A 24,737-nucleotide genomic window follows, 5' to 3' on the forward strand; every position below is an offset into this window, starting at 1 on the left:
AGATCAGTTGTATTGAGTTATCTCCCTCAAAGTCAAGGTTAATGATTAATTGTAAAATGGAAAAAATGAAATGTGAAATTATCAATGTCTTAAATAATATAGTGAAGATTAAGTCGCAGTGATTATAGAGAGATTAGAGCGTCAGATCAGCCAGATCAGTTGTACTGAGTTATATCCCTCAAAGTCAAGGTTAATGATTAATTGTAAAATGGAAAAAATGAAATGTGAAATTATCAATGTCTTAAATAATATAGCGAAGATTAAGTCGCAGTGATTATAGAGAGATTAGAGCGTCAGATCAGCCAGATCAGTTGTACTGAGTTATCTCCCTCAATGTCAGGAACAAGAGTCACGGGGAAAGTTCACAGTTCCAGAGGAATGTCGAGTCATAAGTCTGAACTGACTTTAAATCAGGTATGATATTGAAATTGTATAAATCAATTTTCAAAGTCTCAAAATTGAAAATTATTCATATTTTGTGTTATCTTGTAGCAAATATTGAGAGGTTTACCACAGAACTGAGTCTCACCAGAGATGAGACAATTACCAGGAATCAGAATGTCACCACTGAGATCAGTAGTACTGATTCATCTCCGTCAAAGTCAGCAACAGAGTTACAGAGTCGCAAGGAAGGTTAATAGTTCCAGAGGAATGTCGAGTCATTAGTCTGAACTGACTATAAATGAGGTATATTAGATAGACATGGATTTCTTGTTGTTGGGAAAGTCTCAAACGTTATGATGGTCTGTTACATGTTTTCTTGTAGCAAATCATTAGACATGCAATACCAGAGGAAGGATCAGTCATTGAACTGACTATAGAAGTGTCAAAATCTAAATTTATTCATATTTTGTTTTCTTTTAGCTAATATTGAGAGGTTTACCACTGAACTGAGATGAGAATATCACCAGTGAGATCAGTACAGAACTATGTCTATCCATGTGGTAAGATCAGGGCGTCTCCAGTGAGATAAGAGGATCACAAGTGAGATGAGATCAGTGGCGCTGTGCTGTATCTGCCTCTAAGTCAGGAACGAAGTAACAATTAAGAGTCTCACGTTAACAGTTCCAGCGGAACGTCGAGTCATTTGTCTGAACTGACAATAAATCAGGTATAATATTGAAATTATATAAAAATCTCAAAAATTGAAAATTGCCGGTATTCATATTTTGTGTTTTCTTGTAGCAAATATTGAGAGGTCCACAGAACTGAGTCACTATAGATGAGACAATCACCAGGCATCAGTTCGATGAATGTCACCGCTGAGATCAGTAGTACTGAGTTATCTGCCTTAGTCAACAACAAAGTAGTGTCACAAAGTGAACAGTTGCAAAGGAAGGTCGAGTCATTAGTCTGAACTGACTTTAAATCAGGTATAATTTTGAAATTACATGAATCAATTTTCATATCTGACATTATTAAAAAATTATTCATATTTTGAATTTTTATGTTGTAAGTAGGAAATATCTAAAGATGTTACGTTACTACAAGATGGAAAAATACCTGCAGGGATTTACATGAATATTCTTCCAAAGTTGAAAGGATGAAAGAATGGATGAGTCATGAATCTGAACAGACTATAAATCAGGTATATTGTAATAGAAAAACGACTTGAAATGTTTTATTGATTGTTTAAAATATCCTTTAATGTTTGTTTGATTTGTCTTCTAGGCGAAGAAATGTGTGATACATCTAATTTAATAATAAGATGGCGACTGTTAATCATTTGAGAACTCTAATGCGTTTCTGGAACTTAGAGAACTCTAATGCATTCCTGGAACTAAGAGAACTCTAACGCGTTGCTGGAACTTCGAGATGCGTTGCTGAAACTTGGGAGAACTCTAATGCGTTACTAGAACTTGGAGAACTCTAATGCGTTACTAGAACTTGGAGAACTCTAATGCGTTACTAGAACTTGGAGAACTGTGATGCGTTGCTGGAACTTCCAGAACTCTAATGCGTTGCTGGAACTTGGTGAACTCTATTGCGTCGCTGAAACTTGGGAGAACTCTAATGCGTTACTAGAACTTGGAGAACTCTAATGCGTTACTAGAACTTGGAGAACTGTGATGCGTTGCTGGAACTTCCAGAACTCTAATGCGTTGCTAGAACTTGGAGAACTCTAATGCATTGCTGGAACTTCGAGAACTCTAAATGCGTTGCTGGAACTTGGTGAACTCTAATGCGTTACTGAAACTTGGATTACTCTAATGCGTTGCTCGAACTTGGAGAACTCTTAATGCGTTGCTGGAACTTGGACAACTCTTCTGCGTGTTAAGACTTTGAGAATTCTTGTGTGTGCAATTGACTGTGTGTATGAATATATGTGTTCAATTTGAGATTTTTGATTTATTTATTTATTTATTTTGATTTAAATAAAACAAGTTAGAATATCTTTGATCGCTTCTAAAGAATTGTTGATGTTGTTTTGAGGTCGAACTGAAATGCAGCAGTCAGTTCCATAGTGTGTTTGAATATCGACATGACATGATGACCTTGATTTCTTCGTGTTGACTTCTGTCGGTGTTGGTTAATTACAATGCATTTTAACTCGTTTGTTTTTGTAAATACCATATTTATTTCTATGAAATGACATGATCGATTCCTAGAGGAGCTGTATTCTCAACTTGGTGTAGAATAGTAAAACGAGGTCGAAAGTACTTACGTTACCAGTTTATCTTGTCTTTTATTTGTTACATTGATGAATTATATTGATTTTGTGTTGCTTAATTGATTTAAAAGGCTTGTGATTGGTGTTTGATAATTGGTTGACCTTTGTTTACATGTAAATACATATAGAACTATTAATCACAACAACTAAAACCTATTCGTGGTTTAGTTGTTCACTACAAATTGTTTTTGTTATTTTTCTGTGATCTACAGTTGACTCGGCTCTCGGCTCTTTAACTCGAATCACACTAATCAATTATAGTATTGACTCGGACTCAGACACTTTCAAACTCAATCTATTGTCCGTACAATCACCTGTGCTCACTTGTTTTAATAGATTTTAGTTAGAACTCGGTCTACTCATGCACATTTAAACTTGATAGTCCCTGGGATTATATTTTCCAGTTTATTGATACATTAGGTGATAGAAAACTACAGTAAACCTCATTCGGATTTTCACCGCAACTATAGTGCCAATCTAGCGGGTCTCTAGTTCCAGTAGGGCGGCCGGTTTACTGTAGCAGGGGCGGATCTAGGGGTTGAGGGTGGCTAGCCATCCTCTCCAATGCCTTCCGAAAAATTTAAAAGGGGCTTTAATTTATCGTTTAAATAGTTTATCTCATCATCACAGCAGTTGCAAGCATGTCTAAGGCTAAAAAATTGATTTGGAACCTTGTTTCTCAGCTCTGCCGAGCTTAAAAGTAGACCCGGCCGGCCGCCTATCTACCCTGTCCCTGTGCATGACTTTTTTTTAAAATCGTGATCAATTTTACCATTACAGACCCGGTCGCTATAGAAATGAGCTGTTTACAAATATGACCCCCAGCCGAGCTATAAGGCCATATTTTCGTTCACAGCCATTCCGCTACGTAGGCCTACATGAGTCGTCAATTTTCTCAATCATAATTACCTGAATTTTTTCCCAATCTGTCTCAAAAAAATTCCCAAAACCAGTACCATGACAAATTGTAAATTATGAATAACAAATGTTTGAGAAATGACCTAAGTTTTCCCCCAATCAATCGTGCGGGTATCTCATAAAATTATCAACACCTCATCCAACTTTAGGAATGCCAAGTAGTAGGCATAATCAATGCCATAAACCAAATACCAAGATCGTGTCAATAACATCATTCGTTCTTTGCGAAAAGTGAAATCAATACACCGGTAGCCTACTTGGGACAAAACTTTGTGTTCCCCAAGTGGCCTAAAAATCGCGCCATGATGCAATCGTGTATTGAAATATTTCGTTTTTTTACTATGATCAAATCAATGCACTGACATCTGCTTTACATCAACTTAAAGAACAGGGTCCCCTTCACAATATACTAGATTTTCAGAAAGCCTCGGGTTTCAGTTTAAGAGAAATTTGATTTTGAATTTTAATCTTTAAATATCGCGCCGATGCAATCATGTATCGAAATATTGCGTTTTTTTACTTTGATCAAATCAATGCACAGATATCTGCTTTACATCAACTTAAAGAATAGAGTTTCCTTAATAATATACTTAATTTTCAGTAACCCTCAGGTTTCAGTTTTAGAGAAATTTGATTTTGAAGTTTAATTTTTTAAATACCGCGCCATGATGCAATCGTGTTTAAAATGACGCGTTTTTAACTATGATCCAATCAATGCACAGACATCTGCTTTACATCAACTTAAAGAATATAGTGTCCTTCACAATAAACTAGATTTTCAGAAAGCCTCAGGTTTCAGTTTAAGAGAAATTTGATTTTGAAATTTTAATCTTTAAATATCGCGCCATGATGCAATCATGTATCGAAATATTGCGTTTTTTTACTTTGATCAAATCAATGCACAGACATCTGCTTTACATCAACTTAAAGAATAGAGTTTCCTTTACAATATACTAGATTTTCAGAAAGCCTCGGGTTTCAGTTTAAGAGAATTTTGATTTTGAATTTTAATCTTTAAATATCGCGCCATGATGTAATCGTGTATTGAAATATTGCGTTTTTATACTATGAATCAATGCACAGACATCTGCCTTAAATCAACTTAAAGGATAGAGTGTCCTTCACAATATACTAGATTTTCAGGAAGCCTCAGGTTTTAGTTTTAGAGAAATTTGGCTTGAAATGACGCATATTTTAACTATGATCAAATCAATGCACAGACATCTGCTTTACATCGACCTGAAGAATAGAGTCTCCTAAATAACATACCAATTTTCAGAAAGCCTCAGGCTTTAGTTTTAGAGAAATTTGATTTTGAATTTTAATTTTTAAATGTTGAGCCATGATGCAATCGTGCGTTGAAATACGCGTATTTTTTACAATGAACAAATCAAGACATATGTTTTGAAAATTAACTTGAGGAATAGAGATTTTCGTCAAATGCTCCATTTTCATGAATTTTCAGGCTTTAGTTTTAGTGAAATTTGATCTTTCATTAGATTTTGTGCGCCATGACATCGCGTAGGCCTAGTCATTAATTAATAATACCAAATTGAACAATATGGTGTCTCCCCGTTCGGATTATTAATTTTCAGGTAGCCTTATGTTTTACTTTTAGACATATTTGAATTTTAAAATTCAAATAACGCACCCTGTCACGCAATCGTACTGAAATAACAGGCATTATTGATGTAAGATACATTTCGATGAGAATCTATGAAATTTACGAAAATCATTCATATTTTGATTAAACAATAATTAATTATATAAAAAATATATTGAGCACTCTACTGTCCCCGTGACTTCATTGAATGATCGTCGTTTCGTCAGGTCAAAGCGTTAGGTTATACATTTCACATCAACCAGTATCTACATGCAGCTGTTCAGTGTGTACACACTATATCTGAATACGAGGCCGGAATAATAGGCTCACTTCACGATAGTCTTCGGTTAATTTGGGGACTCGTTGCAATACGCGAAAACCTGATTAATTTAGGGTTTCGAACCCGATCAATGAAATGTAAACATCAATGCGGAACCGGAACACACGTGCTGATCTGTGGAGAGTTTTACGGTCGAGTGCCTGACCTGGCCTGGGCATGTGAACCAGTATTATTTGCTTGAATGCGTAAGTCCCAAATTGTTTTGACTGTTTTAGTGAATACGTCTTAACTACCGTTCTTCCATTAACCATATTTCTGGGATCGTTGTGAGAGGTTTCTTGGCCAAAACCACTAAATAATTGAACTAAAAACTAACTAATAAAACTAAAAGGTAAGATGTTCAATTCAATCAACCATGAACAGCATGTAATTAGTTGTCGATTTAGGCAAGTTTAGCATCATTCATCTATTGTATTTCAGATGAAAATCTATGAAGAAGAAGAAGACACTATGCCTCACACACCTCCAGTACCGTCACAAACTGCGTATGAACAATTTGTTGAATCGCACAAAACACAGTTAGAATTCGTACCGAAACACCTTTGGAAGCGACTTCACGAGAAACTGGACAAAGAGGTCAGTCTTGATTAACTAAAGGATCGAGGTTAAGCCTTTGAGTTTGAAATCTAGAATTGTCGTGTTTTGAGGAAATATCAATGATGAATGAATGCATTATGATGGTCCTATATATTTAGATATATGATGCGGGCAACGCATTTCAAATAATGAAACATGTAATAGTTGATGAAGATGAAGAGGATGATGAAAGTAACTATACATGGAAAGTTATAACTACAGATCCTGATGGAGTCTCATTGGATGATCCTAATCAGTAAGTAGCCCGGCTCCTCGACCCACTGAAGAGGTAAATCTGTAAGCTGGTATTCAGACTTACCTATAGCTAGAAATAATCACTGGTGGTTGAAAACCTTATTTCTTTAGAATGACAGCGCAGAAACTCTTAAGTGAATTAAGTTCGCAGTATTTTCTGAACTTTATTTTCAATGATATGAATTCTTTCTTTAACAGAATATACCTGATAGATCATGCGTGGACGTATAGATTAAACACCGCTAAACAACAACTTTTAGAATATGACAACATGTTACAAAGAATGGCAAACATGATGGATATTGACGACGAGGGTAAAAGTAAAAATGACCTCGTCGACGAGGTGCTCGATAAAATGTGGTGGTAAGTTTTCAGGAGGATACGATTCAATCGTGTTCGCCTAATTCCGAATTGAACAGATGAATTTTGTTATATTTCAGTTACAATCAAACCTACACATTGGGTGGAAATGACGCGCAGTCCTTACCTATCTGGTACATAATGGATGAATTTGGTGTTAAAATTGCGCATTCAGATGACCCTACTGTGAAGGTTGTACCATTTTACTACGCTTCGCAAAATATCTCGTTTTCGATCATGTGGCCTCTGAAACCGCTGGACGAAGGAGGTAAATATAAAACCAATTCACAGCGTTTAACACGAGTTAATTAGCGATGTTTCTATTTCATCGTTATTCTATTTGAAAGATGAAGTTACCAGAGACTACGTAGGAAGTCATATAACAGACACAGTGCTCAGGAAAACGAAATTACTTCCTTGGAAATTTCATAATTTTAGCGATGGTAGTATTGATCATGTGGATTTTTCAGATGAATTTTTTGCGGTAAGTAAACACACATATTTATTGTTCAATCCTTATTGTTTTTGAAAAAATCTATGGCATATTCTGTTTCAAATATCCTCAACCAATGACTGTACTCTATAGGCTCATAACGTCGATGAAAGTTTGCCTGTAATGGATGCTGATCGTGTGGTATTTAGTCGGGATCGTAGTGTACATGTTTATTCCGATGATGAAAATCTTAAAGCGCATCTCACTGATGATAGATTCGAGTTAGTCGATGATCCTGCTGATGCTGATGTCATGTGGTTCAGTAAACATTATAAGAACTTTCGGTATGTGGATTTCATAAGATAATTTTTTGAATATCTCTTTCTCGGTATTTGATGATGTTATTCGCATCTTATGTTACAGAACTTTATCAGAAAAGTATCCGAAGAAAATTATCAGTCAGTTCCCGAATGAAATAGTTCTCACGATAAAAGATCTAATGGCTATAACTGCGTTTAGGAGCCCCGGGCATAATGCGAATACAATTGAACATTTTGGTCCGAAATGGCTCCCAGTGACTTACAATTTACAGAAGGAGCTTCCTCAACTGGTGACGTATTTCATCAAACGACAAACGAGGTTGGTCTCTAAGATTTCATGTAACCTGATTCTGATGATTCATTTTGAATGAATTAGAAACAACTGTATGATTGGTGATTTTAGGAGGCTTGATAACCATTGGATTTGTAAACCATGGAATATGGCTCGCAGTATGGATATTCACATAACGAACAATTTGAATGAGCTCATAAGAATGACTGAATCGGGACCAAAAGTAAGTAGATAGCTAGGCCTAACATCTGAATATACTATACATGTTACTGTGTAATTTATATAATTGTTTTGCGTGTGTAGGTAGCATGCAAGTATATTCATGATCCTGTGCTCTTCCATCGACCTGAAGTTGGTGATGTTAAATTTGATATAAGATATGTTGTGCTGTTGTCGTCTGTCAGTCCCCTGGTGGTGCACGTTTATAAAATATTCTGGCTCCGATTTGCGAACAAGTGAGTGTGAATTTCTAAACAGTCAAACACTTTTACATCTGAACATATTTGTTGATTTCGTTCGATGTATTTCAGACCGTTTTCACTGGATAGTTTTGAAGACTATGAAAAGCACTTTACAGTAATGAATTATGCTGAAGAAGCACAATTGAAGCAGGTATAGATTTTGCTGTATCTCGATTCAACATAGTACATTAAGTACATATTCTAACCTATGTTTTGTGTTTGAAATTTTCAGATTCATTACGATGAATTCATACCTATGTTTGAATCTCAATATCCTGACTTTTCCTGGGAGAAAATTGAGGTAAAGTAGAATCTAATCTTTTATTGCAAAATTTTATATCCGGTGTTTTACATAGAAATTCGCTTTCTATTCAGGAGAGTATATTTGATATGATAAGACAACTTTTTGAGAGTGCTTCCAGCGTAGAACCACCGCAAGGTCTGTGTCCATATCCCCAGTCACGGGCAATGTATGCCGTGGACCTGATGCTTCAGTGGGATCAGGATTCGAAAGGTAAAATTACTCTCTTAATAGTACAATGTAATGATAAGAAAATCGTTTCTTGTTAACATTCATGAATCACGTGTCTTTCAATCACAGGTGAGAAGATAATTCAACCAATGATGTGCGAGGTCAACTTTTCCCCGGACTGTGAACGCGCCTGCAAATACCACCCATTCTTCTTCAATGATGTACTGAGTACACTGATACTAGGACAGGAATCGAATGTCGTTCCACTCTTTTAAACACCCAGTACACGTTAATCTGTAAATAACATACAGAGCGGAGAATCTGAATACTGCATGTATGAAATGTTCATGCACTTGATAATATTTATCAATAAAGAGCAACATTTCTTTAAATCATTTTAGTTCTGTGCAATTAATATAGGATTTTTCCGCATTCCTCGTCTTGTATTTGCTTCGTGTCTAGGTGTTCCACTAACAGTGTGGGATAAGGGATGAAATCCTCTGAATCCATGATGTAAATAGGATCTGCGGGATAGATACAAGACAATGATTGAATGAAACGATAGATATTCGTACTTTATCTAACCAGTTTTTATTTAAACGTTTGTACAATAGCTCAATCTATAGCGCATTTTATAAACATGATGATATGTAACAAGTGAATAGTCTGAAATTTAAAACATAATACATTCAGCTGCTGATGTATTCAGAGACATGGTAGAAAATTACATTCAATAACATATAACAATGTTTAATATATCTCGCACATTCACTTGTTTTGATTTCTGTGAATCTCTAAAACTCGCCAGATGCGACACTGAGGTCCTCCTCTGATGTCCATTCTACGTAAATCTTCCCTCGTCATCACCTCCAGGACGGTAGGCAGATCGTACTCTTCCATTACAAACTGTCGAATACAAAACACAGGCTACTGAGTATAAACTGATGATTTAGGTAAAGTAAAATAAATCGCCCGAAATATATACCTTTTGTATTGTATCTTCGTCGATGTTAAGATTCTTCAACCATTTGACTAATTCCTCATCTGCAGTTTGTGTGGTGTTATAAACTGAACAATCAAATAGAAATAGAAGACCAACATTAGTAAAGATGTTTTATCAATTTTTTCAGTCTGGTATTACAGAATTCTTCATTCACCTTTTGGTTGAGCGCAAGCACCTTCGACTAAATCTGATCCAGCAGCTGTGTTCATATTAGTTAATCTGAAAAATCATTCATAACAATATAACACTTCTTATCGAATACATCGTATAATGAACTCTTGTTTGTTTCATACCTCATGTGTTGAGTGAGAAGGGTTTTCTCTTCAATATTACTTTTCAATAATTCTTTATAAGCAATTTGAGATTCTAACAGATGTTCCAATAACCTGTAAATGAATACCGGTAGATCTGATAAGATACATGTAGTAGTACAGAGTGGCCACTGACCTGAAAAACTCAGGGAATCAGAAAAATCTACAAGGGAATTTCATAAATTTTGCCAAAAACCATGAAGAAAACTCAGATGCTAATTCAGATGCTATTGAACGTTAATTTATTCATCAATACCAGATTGATGAAAAATGAATAAATTGTAACAGGAAATTTCTCCAATCATTTGATGATTCATTCAGGGAATTTTGTGTTATAATAATAAGACAAAACTCGGGGATTTTGTAAATGGGGTCACCCTGTAGAATCGAGCAATACCGGGTGTATAATTACCGTTTATTCTCCTTTTCGAGATCTCTAATCTCAGTTTGAAGATGATGTATAACCTCACGATCGTACTGGCCTTGGGTGTGTTGTGACCTCATCGAGTTGACGGTAGAAACACCAGACGTTGAACCTTCTTCTTCTTGTCGCTGATTACCAGCAATATGAGCACCGAGTTCTATTGTGTTAATACAATACAACATTCATTATCAGGGACATATTCTTCGGGTTACGGCGCTGAGGGCCTGAAGCAAACTAAAGGGGGATTGTAGGCATTCTCCAGAAAATTCTTATAATCTGACAAACATGTCCTCCGGCAATTTTCTACTTTTTGTAAAAGGAAATCCAAGAACCACAGAATTAAAATAACTTCTTAGATATGATGAATATATCAATTATATGGCTATACTTTACCAGGAGATAGAATCGTTATAGCAGATTGTACAGCCTGGCGCAGGAAGTTATCAAGCGCAAATACCCAATGCGGTTGTATATTCTGCTGCTTAAGCACAACTTGAATCTAAAAATATATGTTTCATATTATTCTTCACCAGCAAGAAATACTCAGTATTTAAACAGTGAATCAGAGTGAAACCGTTAACTTACAGTTTCTTGAAAAACGTAGCAACTCATTTGAACTTCGTTGAGTGTCGACATATCGAACTCGACCTCTTCTTTGATGGTTCCTGTAAGATACACCGGTATATTCAAAGTAAAATCTGTAATCGGATACGATTTTATTTAACAATGTATGATGAAAACCTGATGCTTCAGCCGGATCTGGTTTCAAAAGAAAAGTGAATAGCGATGATATACATCAGACTTTTGACTAACATAAATTGTAAATGACACATATTTTCTGATTTCGTATCTAATTTTTCCCGAGTATCAACTTCGACATAATTTATACTTATTTTGCAAGCACATGTTTGTCCGATGTTGACTGTATTACCTCAGTACGTATGGAATATGCAAGATGGTGTATTTACCTATAGCATTAGCTAGAGCTTGGCGATTTTGATCTTTAATCAATTCTTTGAATCCCGCGAGTAATGTTTTCAGGTGAACCTTCAACGAGACAGAATGTAAGATTCATAACCTCCTCATTGGTGCGGAATACATGGACGCACATCCGAGTATTTAAACCTCACCTTTGTTATACTCGGTGAATTGAGATCTCGTTGTAGAAATTGATACCAAATATCCAAAATATCCTCTTCATCCTTTGTCATGATCTGCACCAACGTCAACCGACGCTCGGAGTCCTTACGTAGCAAATAGAAACCTCTTTTCGAGCCGGTACTTCCCGTTCTACTGCGATCTAAACCGCAGTCCGACTCCGGAGTCTGTGGATTGCTGCCGATTGAGGAGTAAGATGTATTCATATGCAAATGTAGTGATTGAGAACTAGCAGAATTTGGAAACCTCCCACTGAAAATATTTATATCGCAAAAATTCAGCGTGCGACCAACACCGTAATTAAATAAATAGAAAATCAACACATAGACAAACATGCGTCATGCAGAGGTATTAGTGAGTAATATAAGACCATGAAAGAAGCTGGAAAAAAAACATGATTGAATTCTAGTGAAAACCACTGGTGAATTATTGAAATTATTAAGCAGGAAATTAAGCAACCTTTAAAACCCACGATGAATAGATTATTATTTGAAAATAGGTGAAAACCGAAGGCCCAAAAACCCAACGAATATCATTGTGTCAATACAACAGAATATCTACAACAAATACACACACAATTAACATAGATATCTAACGATGTATTTGTAATGAGTTATTTGAGAGAATGCGAGTTGTGAATGATCGTAAAAAGTCAATATTTCTAAATATGTGTTAATACGTAAGTTGAAACAACGATAATTGAATGAAAACAAGGATAAATACGAACTACAAACACAAGGTAAACAAAAATTTCAACGAATGAATGGCTGGATTAGAACATTATACTTTTCAGTGGGAGGCAAAAACAGTACCTTAATCACTCTAAAATGTGACTTAGTAGGATGGTCTAACAAGTCAAAAATTGCAATTTGAAAAAAATATCAAATTTTGGATTAATCAGAACATGTGATATGTATATATATGGTACTGCATTAATCAAAATGAATAGTGATTTACGTATATTGATTTCTCGTGACATTTTATTAATGTTAGTAGAATAACGTATTTTAACCAATAACTACGATTTAGAAAATCATGCCACAGATAATATTTCGATACGTATGCAACCACTAAATCACTGGGAACACCAATATAGCTATCAATCACTAGATATATCAATTGTTTTATCAAAAGAAAAACATATTTATCAGCATTTTTTCATAGAATTGTTTCTCAAAATTCGGCAGAATAAGCGGAATTGTTCTCTCCATTTACCTTTCTAGAATGGGAGGAGATCGCAGCGGTGAATCGAAATCTTTTTCCGGGCTCGTCGGGGTTAAACTTCCATACGGAACTGAATTAATGACGGCGGAAAAAATGGTTATTTTACTGGCAGTTATTTCAAAGATGAAGTTCAGGTGAATCTCAGTGTGAAACAATACCTGATATACTACGGTTGTATTCAGTTTGCGTTTTCTTTTTCTTTGATCTTTTAGACGTGCTGAAATTGATTATAATACAATATATATATGAACTGCAGAATGTAGTTCTTATTACTGTCTTCACACTGAACAATCGCTTACAAATCTCTGACGAAGGCGTCATCCAATAGATCAGCAACCGTCGCTCTTCTATCGGGATCCGGTTCGAAGCACCTATTTATAGAAAACACATACGAAATACCATCGCATCCTATACAAACACGGATTTTACAAACAGGTGAAGAAAAATAACTGGCTACCGGTACCTTAGAATGAAAGCTTTAGCTTTATCGGACATACATTCGGGGATTTCTGGATGTTCCTTGTAGAACCCGACCCTGAACATAGCTGCCTGGGGAATACCGAGCTAAAAACGAAGCAAATGCAAATCAGGCTCACACGACGTATCAACTGTTCTTTACAAACAGTTTCACTGATATCATAAGAATTTACCTCTACAAATGGAGGTTTGCCAGTTGCCATTTCCACCACAGTACAGCCTAGTGACCAAATATCAGCCTAAAGAATATACAATGAAATTCATTAATTTGAAACAGGAATTTGTCGTGTAAATAAAACCCGTCACTTACAGGTGGTCCATAGCCTCTTGCTCCTTTATCAATCACTTCTGGAGCCATATACTGTAATGTGCCTGGAATTAAACCCGAAATCAGTAATATTGTATATTTCTAGATGGATTGCTATATTTTCAAGATGACGGATACTCACCAGCAAATGTTTCAGCTGCATGGTTGATTCCACACAGACGTTTTGACGTTCCGAAATCAGATATTTTAAGAATTCCGCTGTAAGTATTGACTAGAACGTTATCTCCTTTAATATCGCGATGTACTATTTTGTTGTCGTGCTACAAAAACCATGACAAAATGCGACCTCAAAAACTTGAAACGTATCTAAATCGGTATGAAATAAATGAAGCTTTACAAACCAAATACTGAAGCCCTTCGATGATTTGCGCTGTGTAATAAGCTATCGTTGCTTCGTTGTCTTTTAATGGACCCCACATAGAACGCAATAAAGCTGATAGACTTCCTGAAAATTAGAATCCAAAAAGAATCTATCACGAATTCTCCAAATATCTGCTTGATAATGAAATTGCGAGATTTATGGATTGCACACTGACCTCCTGGAACTTGTTCCATAAATATTTGAAAGAACCCATTTTTACTGGCGCTTCCCAGATATTTGACTATATTCTTATGATGCAGTCTCGAGTGTAGCTTAATCTCCTCATGCAGAGGTTGGACATCCCTGAAAATCAAGAGCAGAGATCAGAAAATGTCTACCGTAAATATGAAATGACTGAAACTGATAGCGCACACAACATACTCTAGCAATGATTCTGGCACTTCTTTGATAGCAATTCGTATCTGCGTATTTACATCTCTGGCCGCGTAAACTCTGCCATAAGTTCCGCGTCCGAGTTCCCAGCGATCGCCTTTTTCATCATACTCATATTCATACTACATGGAACACGTGAAATGAGAGATGTTTTAACAAATGAAAGCAATTCGAAATACAGTACGATTTCTTTATACCGGACTTACCTGTATGTCACCAGAACCGTAGTCTACATCAAGATCTACTGCATCCTGTTCATCAATCATTTCTAGAACTTGGGCAAAAAACCTACAACACAAATTCAATTCTCCAACTACTATACATTACAGGCCAATAGTTCTGACTTTTGATGAATGAGTATCGGACTTACAGTTGCCTCTGAGCTTCGGAGGAGAAATAAATCTGAAAATCATCCGAATTCTGCTCAACATATAAGAATATGGCACGATCATCCCTTTTATAAAGACTGAAACAAGTATAGAAATGTGTTAGAAATAAAGGTCTGCATATTTTGAAATTTTCAGGACAAAATCTGATTTTACCTGACATTCTTAATTTGGCTGTCCGTAAAACGCCACTGGTGAGGTTTCTTATCATCGGGATCTGGACAGATATGCCACAACATAACTGACTAAAATATAAAGAAGAGAATCATAGAATATCAATAGGTTCATTTCTCAAACCTATATTCCTCACTTACTTGTTCATCTCCGGCTGAGTTTATTTGAATATTACTTGGCATAAATACTTTGTTCGGCTCTAATACCAATACCTAATACAGAAAGTGATAAATAATGGAAGATAGTTGAGAGGATGAAATGTAAGCTCCATTATATCATACTTACTGGAAAATAGCTTCCTGAAAGCTCCAACTCCTTCGTGGCTTCGATGAAAAATTCCATCCAAAAATCAAACAGCTAAAATCGAAATATTGACATGAAATAATTTTAGAGCAGCTTAAAATGTAACTAGATACAGCGGGAAAATCACTGTCACTCACACATTTATCTTTATTAATGCTTCCTTCTGGAGTTTTTGTTTTTCTGTACTCTGTTATCAACTGGATGTTATTTACTGTAGATTTCAGATACCTTCGATAAGAATGAGACAGCGCGGTAAAACACAGGTAAACCGTCACATGATATTCGAAGCGTCAAATAACACATACCACATGGGCGGCTCGAGTTTGAACATACATTCAGCTGCCTGTATTGCTTTACCGTAGTTCTCTGCGAGGACACTTATTTCAAAGAATGTAGCGATGTCCCAATAGTCCTGTAACGATTGTAAACTGCCTTTTCTACCGATTAGATTGTTCAAAATCATTCCTGAAACGGAAGTTCAAAAGTTTCTCCATCATTTATCATCATTAAGCAAGGATAGTTGAGTCGGGTTAACGGTCACTCACCGATTCTCTGCAACTCTGTTGATTTCGACAACTCTTCTCCAGAAATAACGAGCAATGTTGCCAGATTGATACCGGCGTATTCATTCGGTTGTATTTCGAAGCCTTTTCGGTACCTAAAAACAACGGAATTAAGCTTAAATGATTTTCATTATCACACAGAACAGAGAGATCGTAACCAGTAGTCGATGATTTACCATTCGATGGCTTTATCTCTCATTTCTTTATCGGTGTATTTCGACTCGACAAATTTATCCTTATAAATGCGACCGCACAAACACAACATATCGGGCACTGGTTTTTCCGATAACTCAATCGCCTTAACAGAAAAAATTACATGATCAAGTATATTTCAGTATCAGCATGCTAGTTTTCAGACCATACGAATTATACAATGTAATCTTACGTAAAGTATAACGCTTAAAGCTTTGTCCCGATCTCCTTCTTTATTGCGCCTAAAAATAGATTGAAAACGAAGACCATCGTGAGTGTGAACGTTCCTCGTTTAGGAATGATTTTCATCTACATTATGATTATTAGTAAGTACCTGTTTAAAGCAAAAGCGTATAAATGCTGTACAGCTATTGTATTAGTTATTTTTTCAGCCGGTAAAGATGAGAGGTCATCTACTAACTTAACCATAGCGTCGTAATCCTGCAAGTATCACACACATGTTAAATAGAGAGGGGTGAAGTCTGTTGTGGTTATCTTACGAATGATTCTCGTTCTACTTTTTCATCATTTGTTTCTACAAGTAACTACCTGAACATCTCGATATGAAATCAACATATTAACGACGACATCACCGGATAAAAGCTGGGGGTCGTCTAAACGAATTTTCATGGTATGTAATACCTGAAATAAGACTCATTAGAATAAGATGCGTCAAATGTTTGAATAAAAATAAAGCTTTCATGTAAAAATAAAGCTCCACTCCTGACGATGGTCTTTAGAGAGTCAGAAATGTCTTTTAATTTATTAAATTAATAAATAATTTTCGTTTTTAGTCATTTAAACTGGTATAGATTGGATCTATTCTCATTATTTTATCTATTCTTCAATGTGGCTATTCTATTATCAGTTGCAAACCCCAAAAATTAATGCCAGAAATCAATCTACAGATTGACATAGCGTGGAAACAATTTCAGCAGCTGTTTTTGCATAGATACATACTAGCTGATCAATTAACGATACTTATTAAAATAATTGCCCGTTAGGAATTTCAATATTTGATGACCGAATTTAGAGAAGCCGATAAAATAGATAGAAATAAATGGGCCAAACCCTTTTCAATTCTTCTCCGGTGTGTGTTTGTCTGGCCTTTCTTAAATCTGCCAGAAATTTTTCTTTAATGTGCACACTGAAAATACAAAAAGTGTGGAATTGGTTACACGAAGCTAATCATATTCGACATATACATGAATCTTCTATATCCACCATAAAGTTTGTTACCTTGAATCCTTTTCAATGTCTTTGAGACCTTTTTTCAGTAAATGAGTCAACAATGTGCCTGATTTTGATGCAGCAGTGGCACAAGGATCGTGCACAACGCATTCATTTTTCTCACTATCGAGTTTGTACGGTATGAAATTATCTTTGTAACTGCAGGAGAGCTAGAAAGAAATACAAATATATGTTCAAACCAATCAATTCTGCAATTTTCGTTTCCATAGACAAGTGACCGTTTAATTTTCTTGAAAAGACCCCATGATTATGAAGTAAAACTAAGAAATAATTGAGGTTTTGTCTCAATTCTATGAGCAATTTTCAAAATTTTTTTTAGTTTTGAAAATGGCTCAAAGATTTTAGTGAAAATTCTTTCTAAGCTTTACTTCGATTCTGCAATTGTTAACCCATCCTTGATCCAATTTTGTAACAATGCCAACCTTCAGGACTTTGGTAATATCAGGATCAGTGTCGTGGTATAAGATGATGTTATCAGTCATTCCCATACTTTCACGAACTCCGATGTGGTAAAACAATGACGCCTGTTGTACTTGAATTGATATATCAACGACAGCTACATCGGCATTGTAGAATTTATCTAGAAAATCTGTCTCTCCGAAATCAAGTTTTTCAAAGCAAATCCGTTCAAGTTCCAATTTCATCCTAAAATGGGAAATTTAGAGATGATTCAAGATCGCGTTTTGTTCATTTCATACAATGAATTAAGACGATCTATATACCTACCCAGTACAGACTTTTTCGAGATCCTGATAAGCCACTTTCTTTGCGCCATTAGACGTACAATTTACATCAATCACACTAACCACCTTCATGATTGTTTCACTGTGAACACATTACATTCATCTGTAATTAGAAATACATGACATCAACCCATATCAGATACCGGTAATCATATCAGGAGAGAGAACATTTTTATAGTACAGTCAAACTGGCCAAGTCTTCATAGTTATGATATCGTTTATTTGCATAAAAGACGATGACTTATCTGATACCGACCTAAGCAAGTTTGACTGTAAATAGCGATACTTAGTCTCCTGTCAATTGTGTATACAAAAACAGTGAGATTAGTCCATGAATAAATGGATGAGCTTTTTTATGATTTTATACGTCATTTGAAAATGAAACAGGCCAGTTTTCCTCGTGAACTGCCTATAGGTACTTTTTCCGAACACAACCAAAACAAAACATAGATTACATACACATATACAGCGCAATGTAAAACATTTGTTTAGAACTAGCGGATCATTGATTTCCTATAAATAGAAATTCGCATTTTGTTATCAAACCTAACACCATCTGGTCAGTTGAAGTTACATATATCAGCCGCAATGACGGTGTCGGACTAATTCTTTACTCGAAAAAAAAACTCTGTATTTCAAAAAGCTTTCAATGACACAAATATTTGAGTAATGTCTTCGCTTTTCAATATATTTTCACCGAAGAACAGTCCAAAAGTCGAACGCAAAGAAGAACCACCCGCTGAGGAACCACCGAAAGAAGAGAAGGATCCATCAATTTTGGATTATATCAGTTATAAACTACTAGAACAACCAGACGGCTGGGATTTTACAGATTCAAATCAAACGGTGAGTTTTATCATGATATAACGTTATAACTTATCACCTACATTTGATGGTAATCTTAAATAATCAGAGATTATAGCTAGTCGGTAGGGCTAGTGAACATATCTAACTGTGACATTAAACCACAGGGACCTGACATGAAACGTTTTTGACCCCAGCATCCTAGGTACTATATATAAAGTCTTTTTATATAGTAGGCCTACCTAGGATGTGTCAGGTCCCTGTGCATTTAACATTCAACCACAGTCCGGTTATTGTCTCTAGGGCTAGAGCCCATGCCTAGACATAAGGACGGTACACACAGGGACTTTTCACAAAAGCCAAGGGTCCAAAATGAAAAATATTCATTGCAAAATCCTTGGGTCTAAATGAACCCATAAGCCATGCATACCATGCATAGGCTATCTGTCATGTCGTGGTGGGTCCTACGGATCCTGTAATACTAAATCCTTTGATTTTGGATCATGACAAGCCACTGTGCTATTTTTGAGTGATGTGGCTGGCTGTGGTGGTGTAGCAGCCACAGATAAGTAGGATAGGACTTGATTTGAGTAGTAGAGGCCCGGGCCGGGGTAGTGAGTGGGGAAATTGCCAAAAAAACTGTGGACGTGGGCACAGGGGCTTGTCACAATTTGATGGAGGATAGTTGATACCAGTATCAGGGATAAACGATAATGGTAGTGGTATCATCCATCCTCCATCAAATTGTGACAAGCCCCTGGGGACGTGGGTGGTATGGACATGGTAGTTGAAGGCCTATATCATGGCAGGGAAGAACAAATTCAATACGTACAAAATTCAAAAAAGTTAAATAACGCGCACAATCGAGCACAATAAGTACATTTCACGGCAGATAATTCTACACATTTGTGATTTATTTTTGACAGTACGTCAAACAACAGCACCCCCTGGTGGTTTGAAACACTCGCTTACCATTGAATACCGGAGTCTCGTTATTTTTATTTCAGACACCTTACGGTGTATCAAATAATTCGTTTCTAAGCGGAAAGAAGAAAGGAGGGGAATCGTATCCGAGAAGTTGTTGGAATTGGGGTAATCCGTTAGTTCGCTGTAGCAGAGATATGCTTTGGGTAAGAAAAGGATTGAGGCAATCGAATAGGCCAAACTTCCGGGTGTACTTCCGGGTTCTATGTTTGACGTTCTACAAGATATAAATATGAGTTTTAACGACGTTTTGAAGGTTAATTTCTCATTTCTGTCATATGTTCATTAACTTGTTCTAATTTCAATACTATACACGAGATTCGATAATTCTCAATTCATTCGATTCTAATCGTTTTATGACGATCAAGTTAGCGCAGTAGAGGTCAATTCGGTTAGCCGCTGGGTTAGTTCCTACCGGGTTGTACATCATTTGACAATCTTACGAATTTTTTTTTCAGTACATGTCAGGGTTTGGCAATGAATTTGCCAGTGAAGACCCTAGATGCCCTGGTGCCCTGCCAAAAGGCCAGGTGAGAATGTATGATTGTACAGATTTGACAGATTCACCTCTATATTTCTTGGTGCTTGATTGAGTTGAAGTTGAAAACTGCTGTATCAATTACAGAATAATCCTCAGAAATGTCCTTACGGATTGTATTGCGAGCAGTTGTCAGGATCAGCATTCACAGCTCCGAGAACTACAAATAGACGTAGTTGGTTATATCGCATCAAACCATCGGTTTGTCACAGACCATTTAAAAGAGTCAGACAGGGAAATTACACCAACGATTTCTTGGATGACTACCCCAATCCAAACCAGGTAATTTTAAAGTCCTAGGTCAAGTATTTGACTTTTGAGTTTCATTTGTTCATTTTCAATAAGCTAAGCTAAATCTAATGGTCGAATACAAACTCTCATTAGGAATTGGGTCCTGAATCTGATGAAACTTTTCAAATTATAATTATGAATGATATCAATTGAATTAGAATTCTTTACTTTTGTTTAATAGTTGAGGTGGCTTCCATTCGATATTCCGAAGATCGAGAAGAAAGTTGATTTCATCGAGGTACTGAATATGTTTAAATTATTTATTTTGATTCATCGCTAGTATGAAATGTCATACTGAATGTGATGTATTTCTTTCATCTAAAGGGAATGTCTACAATTTGTGGTTCGGGCGATCCAAGAATTCGAACTGGTGTCGGTTGCCATATTTATACATGTAACAGCAACATGACAAACAAGTATGTTCTAATATCGGATAAAAATCACTTGCAAAAAGGCTTTAAATCAGATACATTTGTTTATTTGCATTGTTTTCAGGGCTTATTACAACTCAGATGGCGATATGCTGATTGGTATGTACTTTTATGATTTCATGAAATCGAGTCTAGTTTTGATTGTGTTAATTTATAGGATTTTAATTGTTGTCAATAGTTCCCCAGCAAGGACCATTATTGATGACAACGGAATTCGGAAAAATGAAAGTTGCTCCTGGAGAAATTTGTGTCATTCAGGTAAAAAAATTATGTCCGATGAATAACAGGATTTACATAGCTGACTGTTCAATTCAAATATAGTTAATCCTTTACAGCAAGGAATAAGATTCTCTGTCGACATAACAGGACCATCTCGAGGCTACATTCTGGAAGTATTCGATGGACACTTCGAATTGCCTAATTTAGGACCAATAGGTTAGATATAAGTTTGATAGATTTATTTTTTCGCTTCTTAGAGTTACCCGTGTATGTTTTGCTAAAGTATTTTATCCTATTCTCCTTCGGTAGGTGCAAATGGTCTCGCGAATCCACGTGATTTCCTCACCCCTATCGCCTGGTATGAAGATCGCGAAGGACAGTACACCATCATCAGTAAATTCCAGGGAGTTCTTTTCATGTGCGAACAGGTATTACAAAACAGGCTAGATTCGGTTTACTAGAAGACATAACCAAATTCATTCTCACTGATTTTGCTTCTATTCCAGGATCATTCTCCATTTGATGTGGTTGCCTGGCATGGAAACTACGCTCCATACAAGTACGACTTAAGCAACTTCATGGTCGTTAACGCTACATCATTTGATCATTGTGTAAGTATTCGTCGAAGCTATCTGTGTAACAACGTATGAAAAGTTATTGATATTTTGTTGACACTGTGTTTATTATAGGATCCATCCATATTCACTGTGTTGACTTGTCCATCTAACAAACCTGGTGTGGCTGTCGCTGATTTCGTGATTTTCCCACCCAGATATGCCGTACAGGATCATACATTCAGACCCCCGTATTATCACAGTGAGTGACAATTTTCCCTAATATTCTTCATTCGAAAAATGATGTGTTTGTAAGAGGTGATCGTTTCTTTTTAGGAAACTGCATGAGCGAATTCATGGGTCTTATCACTGGAAGCTATGAAGCAAAGGTAACCATTTTGAGTAAACGTCATATATTTTGATAGGAAATTGAAAGGAAACGTTTTCACCAATGTGCTTATTATTAAAGAGTGATGATAATATTGCTGTTTTTGTAGGAAGGTGGTTTTAAGCCGGGTGGCGCGTCTTTACACAGTATGATGACTCCACATGGTCCCGATGTTGATTGCTTCGAGAAGGCGACCAATGAGGAGTTGAAACCTATACGAGTTGCTGATGGAACTATGGTACGTGCTGTAGCCGTAAACCACTTCCACACATTCAATATTTTAGCGTGAAGTTTTGATGATGACTTGATGAAAGTGTGCCGTTTTATGCTTGAAATATCTTGTCTGGTTTTTGTAGTTCATTTTCAATTGAAAATATCTCTGATGAATTCCTGATTGCACGCGAAAGTCTCCATTTATTTACTGATATATTGTTAAATCCGGTACGTGTAGTTCAGAATGGTTTTTATTTTCCAGTCGTTTATGTTCGAATCATCGTACAATATGGCCGTAACTAAGTGGGGAAATGAAGCTTGTGATAAGGTCGATTATGAGTATTATAAATGTTGGCAAGGATTGAAGAAAAACTTTGATCCTAAATGGACACCGGACCAGTAAGTAAAACCATTGTATCACAATATTGTCTTCAACACTTCTAGTACAGTTATTTCCAAATCTTGATTTACTAAATAAGGCAACCAACAAAATAACCCCAACCAGTCGCTTGCTAGTTCAGGCTGGTTGGGAGATTGTTGCAATCAACCAGAACTGATCACGCAACTTTATCTGTGCTTTGATTTACGATTTAAAAATGAAACCCCTTGTTTCGCTCCCGGCAAGTGTGGTGGGTTTGTAAGTGACACCAAATCAAAGCAAACCAATCCGAATCTATACCAATCAAATAGATAACAGGGACGATCCCTATTTTAAGATCAAAAGAATCAACACTACGCTTATAGGATATGTAGCAAAAATAAACCATTGTATGAGATATGTCACTCTGAGTACAGTATTTAATCACAATTTTCATGTTCATGTTTTCAGAGAAGGTGAGAAATAATCACCAGTCAATCGAAGGCGGATGATTTCAAGTGGTTTCTCCTAAAGTAGATCTTTCACACACGTTCATGTGCTCCATTGCGACGGATGTAAAATGTAGTTTTAAATTACAGATCTGTATCGAACATTCCATGGTTATGTACATATTCATACATATATAACTGCGAGGTTTTAAAAAAACTGCTCAACTCATATAAATCGTACAGTATTAATTCCGATAAAATGCAATATTTTAAGAATATTACAACTCAAATGCTGGGGATACTTTATTATAGTCTGATCTCAATACTGTTCATGTTAATGGTTTAACGCTTTCCGACCGGTGTGTTCACTTCTGCTACGTAAACTATAATAATTTGACAAGATGATCTTATATTTTAACCCTTGGTTTGCAGGCATGTTATAGCGGTGATGGGTTAGAGAGTTCACTAGTCTGTGCTTGTTAATTATAATCTATGTGAGTCTATACATTATACGGATTTTGTGTGCTGATATCCAAGTGACTTGTGCGTTTCATACGCACATTTAAGGCTAAACAAAAATGATACCTTGTTTCTCCGCAGCGGCCGGGTCATTTTTGTAAAATATGATAAAATTTATAAACAGTTCATTTCTATAGCGGCCGGGTCTGTTATGGTGAAATTGATCACGATTTTAAAAAAAGTAATGTATAGGGTAGATAGGCGGCCGGCCGGGTCAACATTTAAGCTCAGCAGAGCGGAGAAACAAGGTATCAATTTTTTTGGCCTAATTACTACATAGTACGTAGTATGTAGCTAAAAGGCTGAATAAAAATCATGATGAAAATAGTTTTTGTTTTTTGTTGTTTTTGTCTTCTTTCTTATCTCCATCGATTCGTATTACTCCGTGGAAACCGTTATAACGAACTGGGATATAACGATTTATCCGATAAAACAAGTCGCAAAGAAGATTTATTTAAAGGGGCCGTGCATAAAGTACGTACGCTTGACTTCCGGGTATTTTTAACACCCCTCCCCCCTTGTACGCTCATTGTACGTTTTTTTATAACCTCCCCTTGCGTACATACTTTTAGGGGTAACCCCACAGTAAAACAGAATTTTCAGGAATAATGGTTTAAAGAAGGCAAAATCCACCCTGATTCAACAGAGTTCCTGCTGACGTTGATCAACGATCTTCCATAGCGACGAAATGAAAGACTGAAAGTGGGGAATTCCCGAGATCCAAATATAATATATTGAATGCAACAAACCCAGGGAGACCGGTTTCGCAATTAAGGCAGTGTTTGCTCCCCCTTGGAAAGTATGTACGTTTTTAGCTGACCCCTCCCCCTGTACGCTTTTGTACGGATTTTAAGAACCCCCAACCCCCCCCCTACGGACGTACGTACGTACTTTATGCACGGCCCCAAATCTCGTAGCGGATTTTTTCCAACTATCATAAGGGACATTTTCTGGTCCCCAGTTACGCTGTTGCACTGGTGAACGTAGGCTAAAAATA

General features: G+C 36.3%; 3 protein-coding genes and 1 long non-coding RNA gene across 6 annotated transcripts; 3 read left to right on the forward strand and 1 right to left on the reverse strand.

Annotated features, from left to right (window-relative positions):
• The first annotated feature begins 325 nt into the window (after positions 1 to 325).
• LOC141915133 (uncharacterized) lies at positions 326 to 2,308 on the forward strand. Its single transcript, XR_012620916.1, has 6 exons — positions 326 to 414; positions 493 to 687; positions 865 to 1,111; positions 1,186 to 1,373; positions 1,461 to 1,588; positions 1,672 to 2,308. It is a non-coding gene; the product is annotated as an uncharacterized LOC141915133 (long non-coding RNA).
• A 3,319-nt stretch (positions 2,309 to 5,627) lies between these two features.
• LOC141912802 (tubulin--tyrosine ligase-like protein 12) lies at positions 5,628 to 9,072 on the forward strand. 2 transcript variants are annotated; one of them, XM_074804204.1, is made up of 14 exons: positions 5,628 to 5,717; positions 5,953 to 6,108; positions 6,228 to 6,364; positions 6,562 to 6,726; positions 6,804 to 6,991; positions 7,071 to 7,207; positions 7,310 to 7,500; positions 7,580 to 7,795; positions 7,880 to 7,991; positions 8,072 to 8,223; positions 8,299 to 8,380; positions 8,462 to 8,530; positions 8,605 to 8,743; positions 8,831 to 9,072. In XM_074804204.1, the coding sequence occupies exons 2-14, from the start codon at positions 5,953 to 5,955 to the stop codon at positions 8,974 to 8,976; spliced, it is 1,890 nt and encodes a 629-aa protein (XP_074660305.1). In that variant the 5' UTR covers positions 5,628 to 5,717; the 3' UTR covers positions 8,977 to 9,072. The 2 variants fall into 2 exon arrangements, with proteins under 2 accessions (XP_074660305.1, XP_074660314.1); XM_074804213.1 differs by having other exon boundaries at positions 7,077 to 7,207.
• Positions 9,073 to 9,276: 204 nt separating this feature from the next.
• LOC141898202 (mitogen-activated protein kinase kinase kinase 15-like) lies at positions 9,277 to 19,725 on the reverse strand. Of its 2 annotated transcripts, none has more exons than XM_074784137.1 (36): positions 19,629 to 19,725; positions 17,976 to 18,095; positions 17,672 to 17,894; positions 17,238 to 17,398; positions 17,070 to 17,145; positions 16,548 to 16,640; positions 16,333 to 16,439; positions 16,192 to 16,240; positions 15,983 to 16,104; positions 15,789 to 15,901; positions 15,549 to 15,708; positions 15,381 to 15,471; positions 15,226 to 15,297; positions 15,081 to 15,152; positions 14,923 to 15,011; positions 14,751 to 14,846; positions 14,587 to 14,668; positions 14,369 to 14,502; positions 14,163 to 14,290; positions 13,968 to 14,071; positions 13,748 to 13,886; positions 13,609 to 13,670; positions 13,472 to 13,537; positions 13,285 to 13,385; positions 13,121 to 13,192; positions 12,980 to 13,038; positions 12,813 to 12,891; positions 11,570 to 11,774; positions 11,408 to 11,486; positions 11,025 to 11,104; positions 10,833 to 10,938; positions 10,428 to 10,596; positions 9,998 to 10,090; positions 9,859 to 9,923; positions 9,687 to 9,769; positions 9,277 to 9,607 (listed from the first exon to the last, which is right to left on the reverse strand). In XM_074784137.1, exons 2-36 carry the CDS (start codon positions 18,062 to 18,064, stop codon positions 9,470 to 9,472), a joined length of 3,657 nt encoding a protein of 1,218 aa, XP_074640238.1. In that variant the 5' UTR covers positions 18,065 to 18,095; positions 19,629 to 19,725; the 3' UTR covers positions 9,277 to 9,469. The 2 variants fall into 2 exon arrangements, with proteins under 2 accessions (XP_074640238.1, XP_074640160.1); XM_074784059.1 differs by having other exon boundaries at positions 11,570 to 11,849.
• Positions 19,726 to 19,960: 235 nt separating this feature from the next.
• On the forward strand, positions 19,961 to 24,057 carry LOC141898357 (homogentisate 1,2-dioxygenase-like). The gene is made up of 15 exons (XM_074784249.1): positions 19,961 to 20,036; positions 20,239 to 20,310; positions 20,406 to 20,600; positions 20,791 to 20,847; positions 20,934 to 21,025; positions 21,105 to 21,139; positions 21,219 to 21,298; positions 21,376 to 21,475; positions 21,569 to 21,687; positions 21,766 to 21,870; positions 21,949 to 22,075; positions 22,150 to 22,202; positions 22,311 to 22,439; positions 22,677 to 22,813; positions 23,244 to 24,057. Exons 1-15 carry the CDS (start codon positions 19,986 to 19,988, stop codon positions 23,257 to 23,259), a joined length of 1,368 nt encoding a protein of 455 aa, XP_074640350.1. The 5' UTR covers positions 19,961 to 19,985; the 3' UTR covers positions 23,260 to 24,057.
• Positions 24,058 to 24,737: the final 680 nt, after the last annotated feature.

The sequence above is a fragment of the Tubulanus polymorphus genome, chromosome 1 (assembly GCF_964204645.1).
Source record: "Tubulanus polymorphus chromosome 1, tnTubPoly1.2, whole genome shotgun sequence".
NCBI classification, from domain to species: Eukaryota; Metazoa; Nemertea; class Palaeonemertea; order Tubulaniformes; family Tubulanidae; genus Tubulanus; species Tubulanus polymorphus.

What these genes read in the sequence shown, in the direction of transcription:
- LOC141912802 (XM_074804204.1), top strand. Translation starts at nt 5,953, where the DNA reads ATGAAAATCTATGAAGAAGAAGAAGACACTATGCCTCACACACCTCCA. An exon ending in ACGAGAAACTGGACAAAGAG is followed by an intron (nt 6,109 to 6,227) that starts GTCAGTCTTGAT and finishes CTATATATTTAG; the next exon opens with ATATATGATGCGGGCAACGC. An exon ending in TTCATCAAACGACAAACGAG is followed by an intron (nt 7,796 to 7,879) that starts GTTGGTCTCTAA and finishes TGGTGATTTTAG; the next exon opens with GAGGCTTGATAACCATTGGA.
- LOC141898202 (XM_074784059.1), bottom strand. Translation starts at nt 18,064, where the DNA reads ATGAAGGTGGTTAGTGTGATTGATGTAAATTGTACGTCTAATGGCGCA. An exon ending in CAAGAGGCTATGGACCACCT is followed by an intron (nt 13,538 to 13,608) that starts GTAAGTGACGGG and finishes TATATTCTTTAG; the next exon opens with GCTGATATTTGGTCACTAGG. An exon ending in GCAAACCTCCATTTGTAGAG is followed by an intron (nt 13,386 to 13,471) that starts GTAAATTCTTAT and finishes CTTCGTTTTTAG; the next exon opens with CTCGGTATTCCCCAGGCAGC.
- LOC141898357 (XM_074784249.1), top strand. Translation starts at nt 19,986, where the DNA reads ATGTTTGACGTTCTACAAGATATAAATATGAGTTTTAACGACGTTTTG. An exon ending in ACTACCCCAATCCAAACCAG is followed by an intron (nt 20,601 to 20,790) that starts GTAATTTTAAAG and finishes TTTGTTTAATAG; the next exon opens with TTGAGGTGGCTTCCATTCGA. An exon ending in GCCTAATTTAGGACCAATAG is followed by an intron (nt 21,476 to 21,568) that starts GTTAGATATAAG and finishes CTCCTTCGGTAG; the next exon opens with GTGCAAATGGTCTCGCGAAT.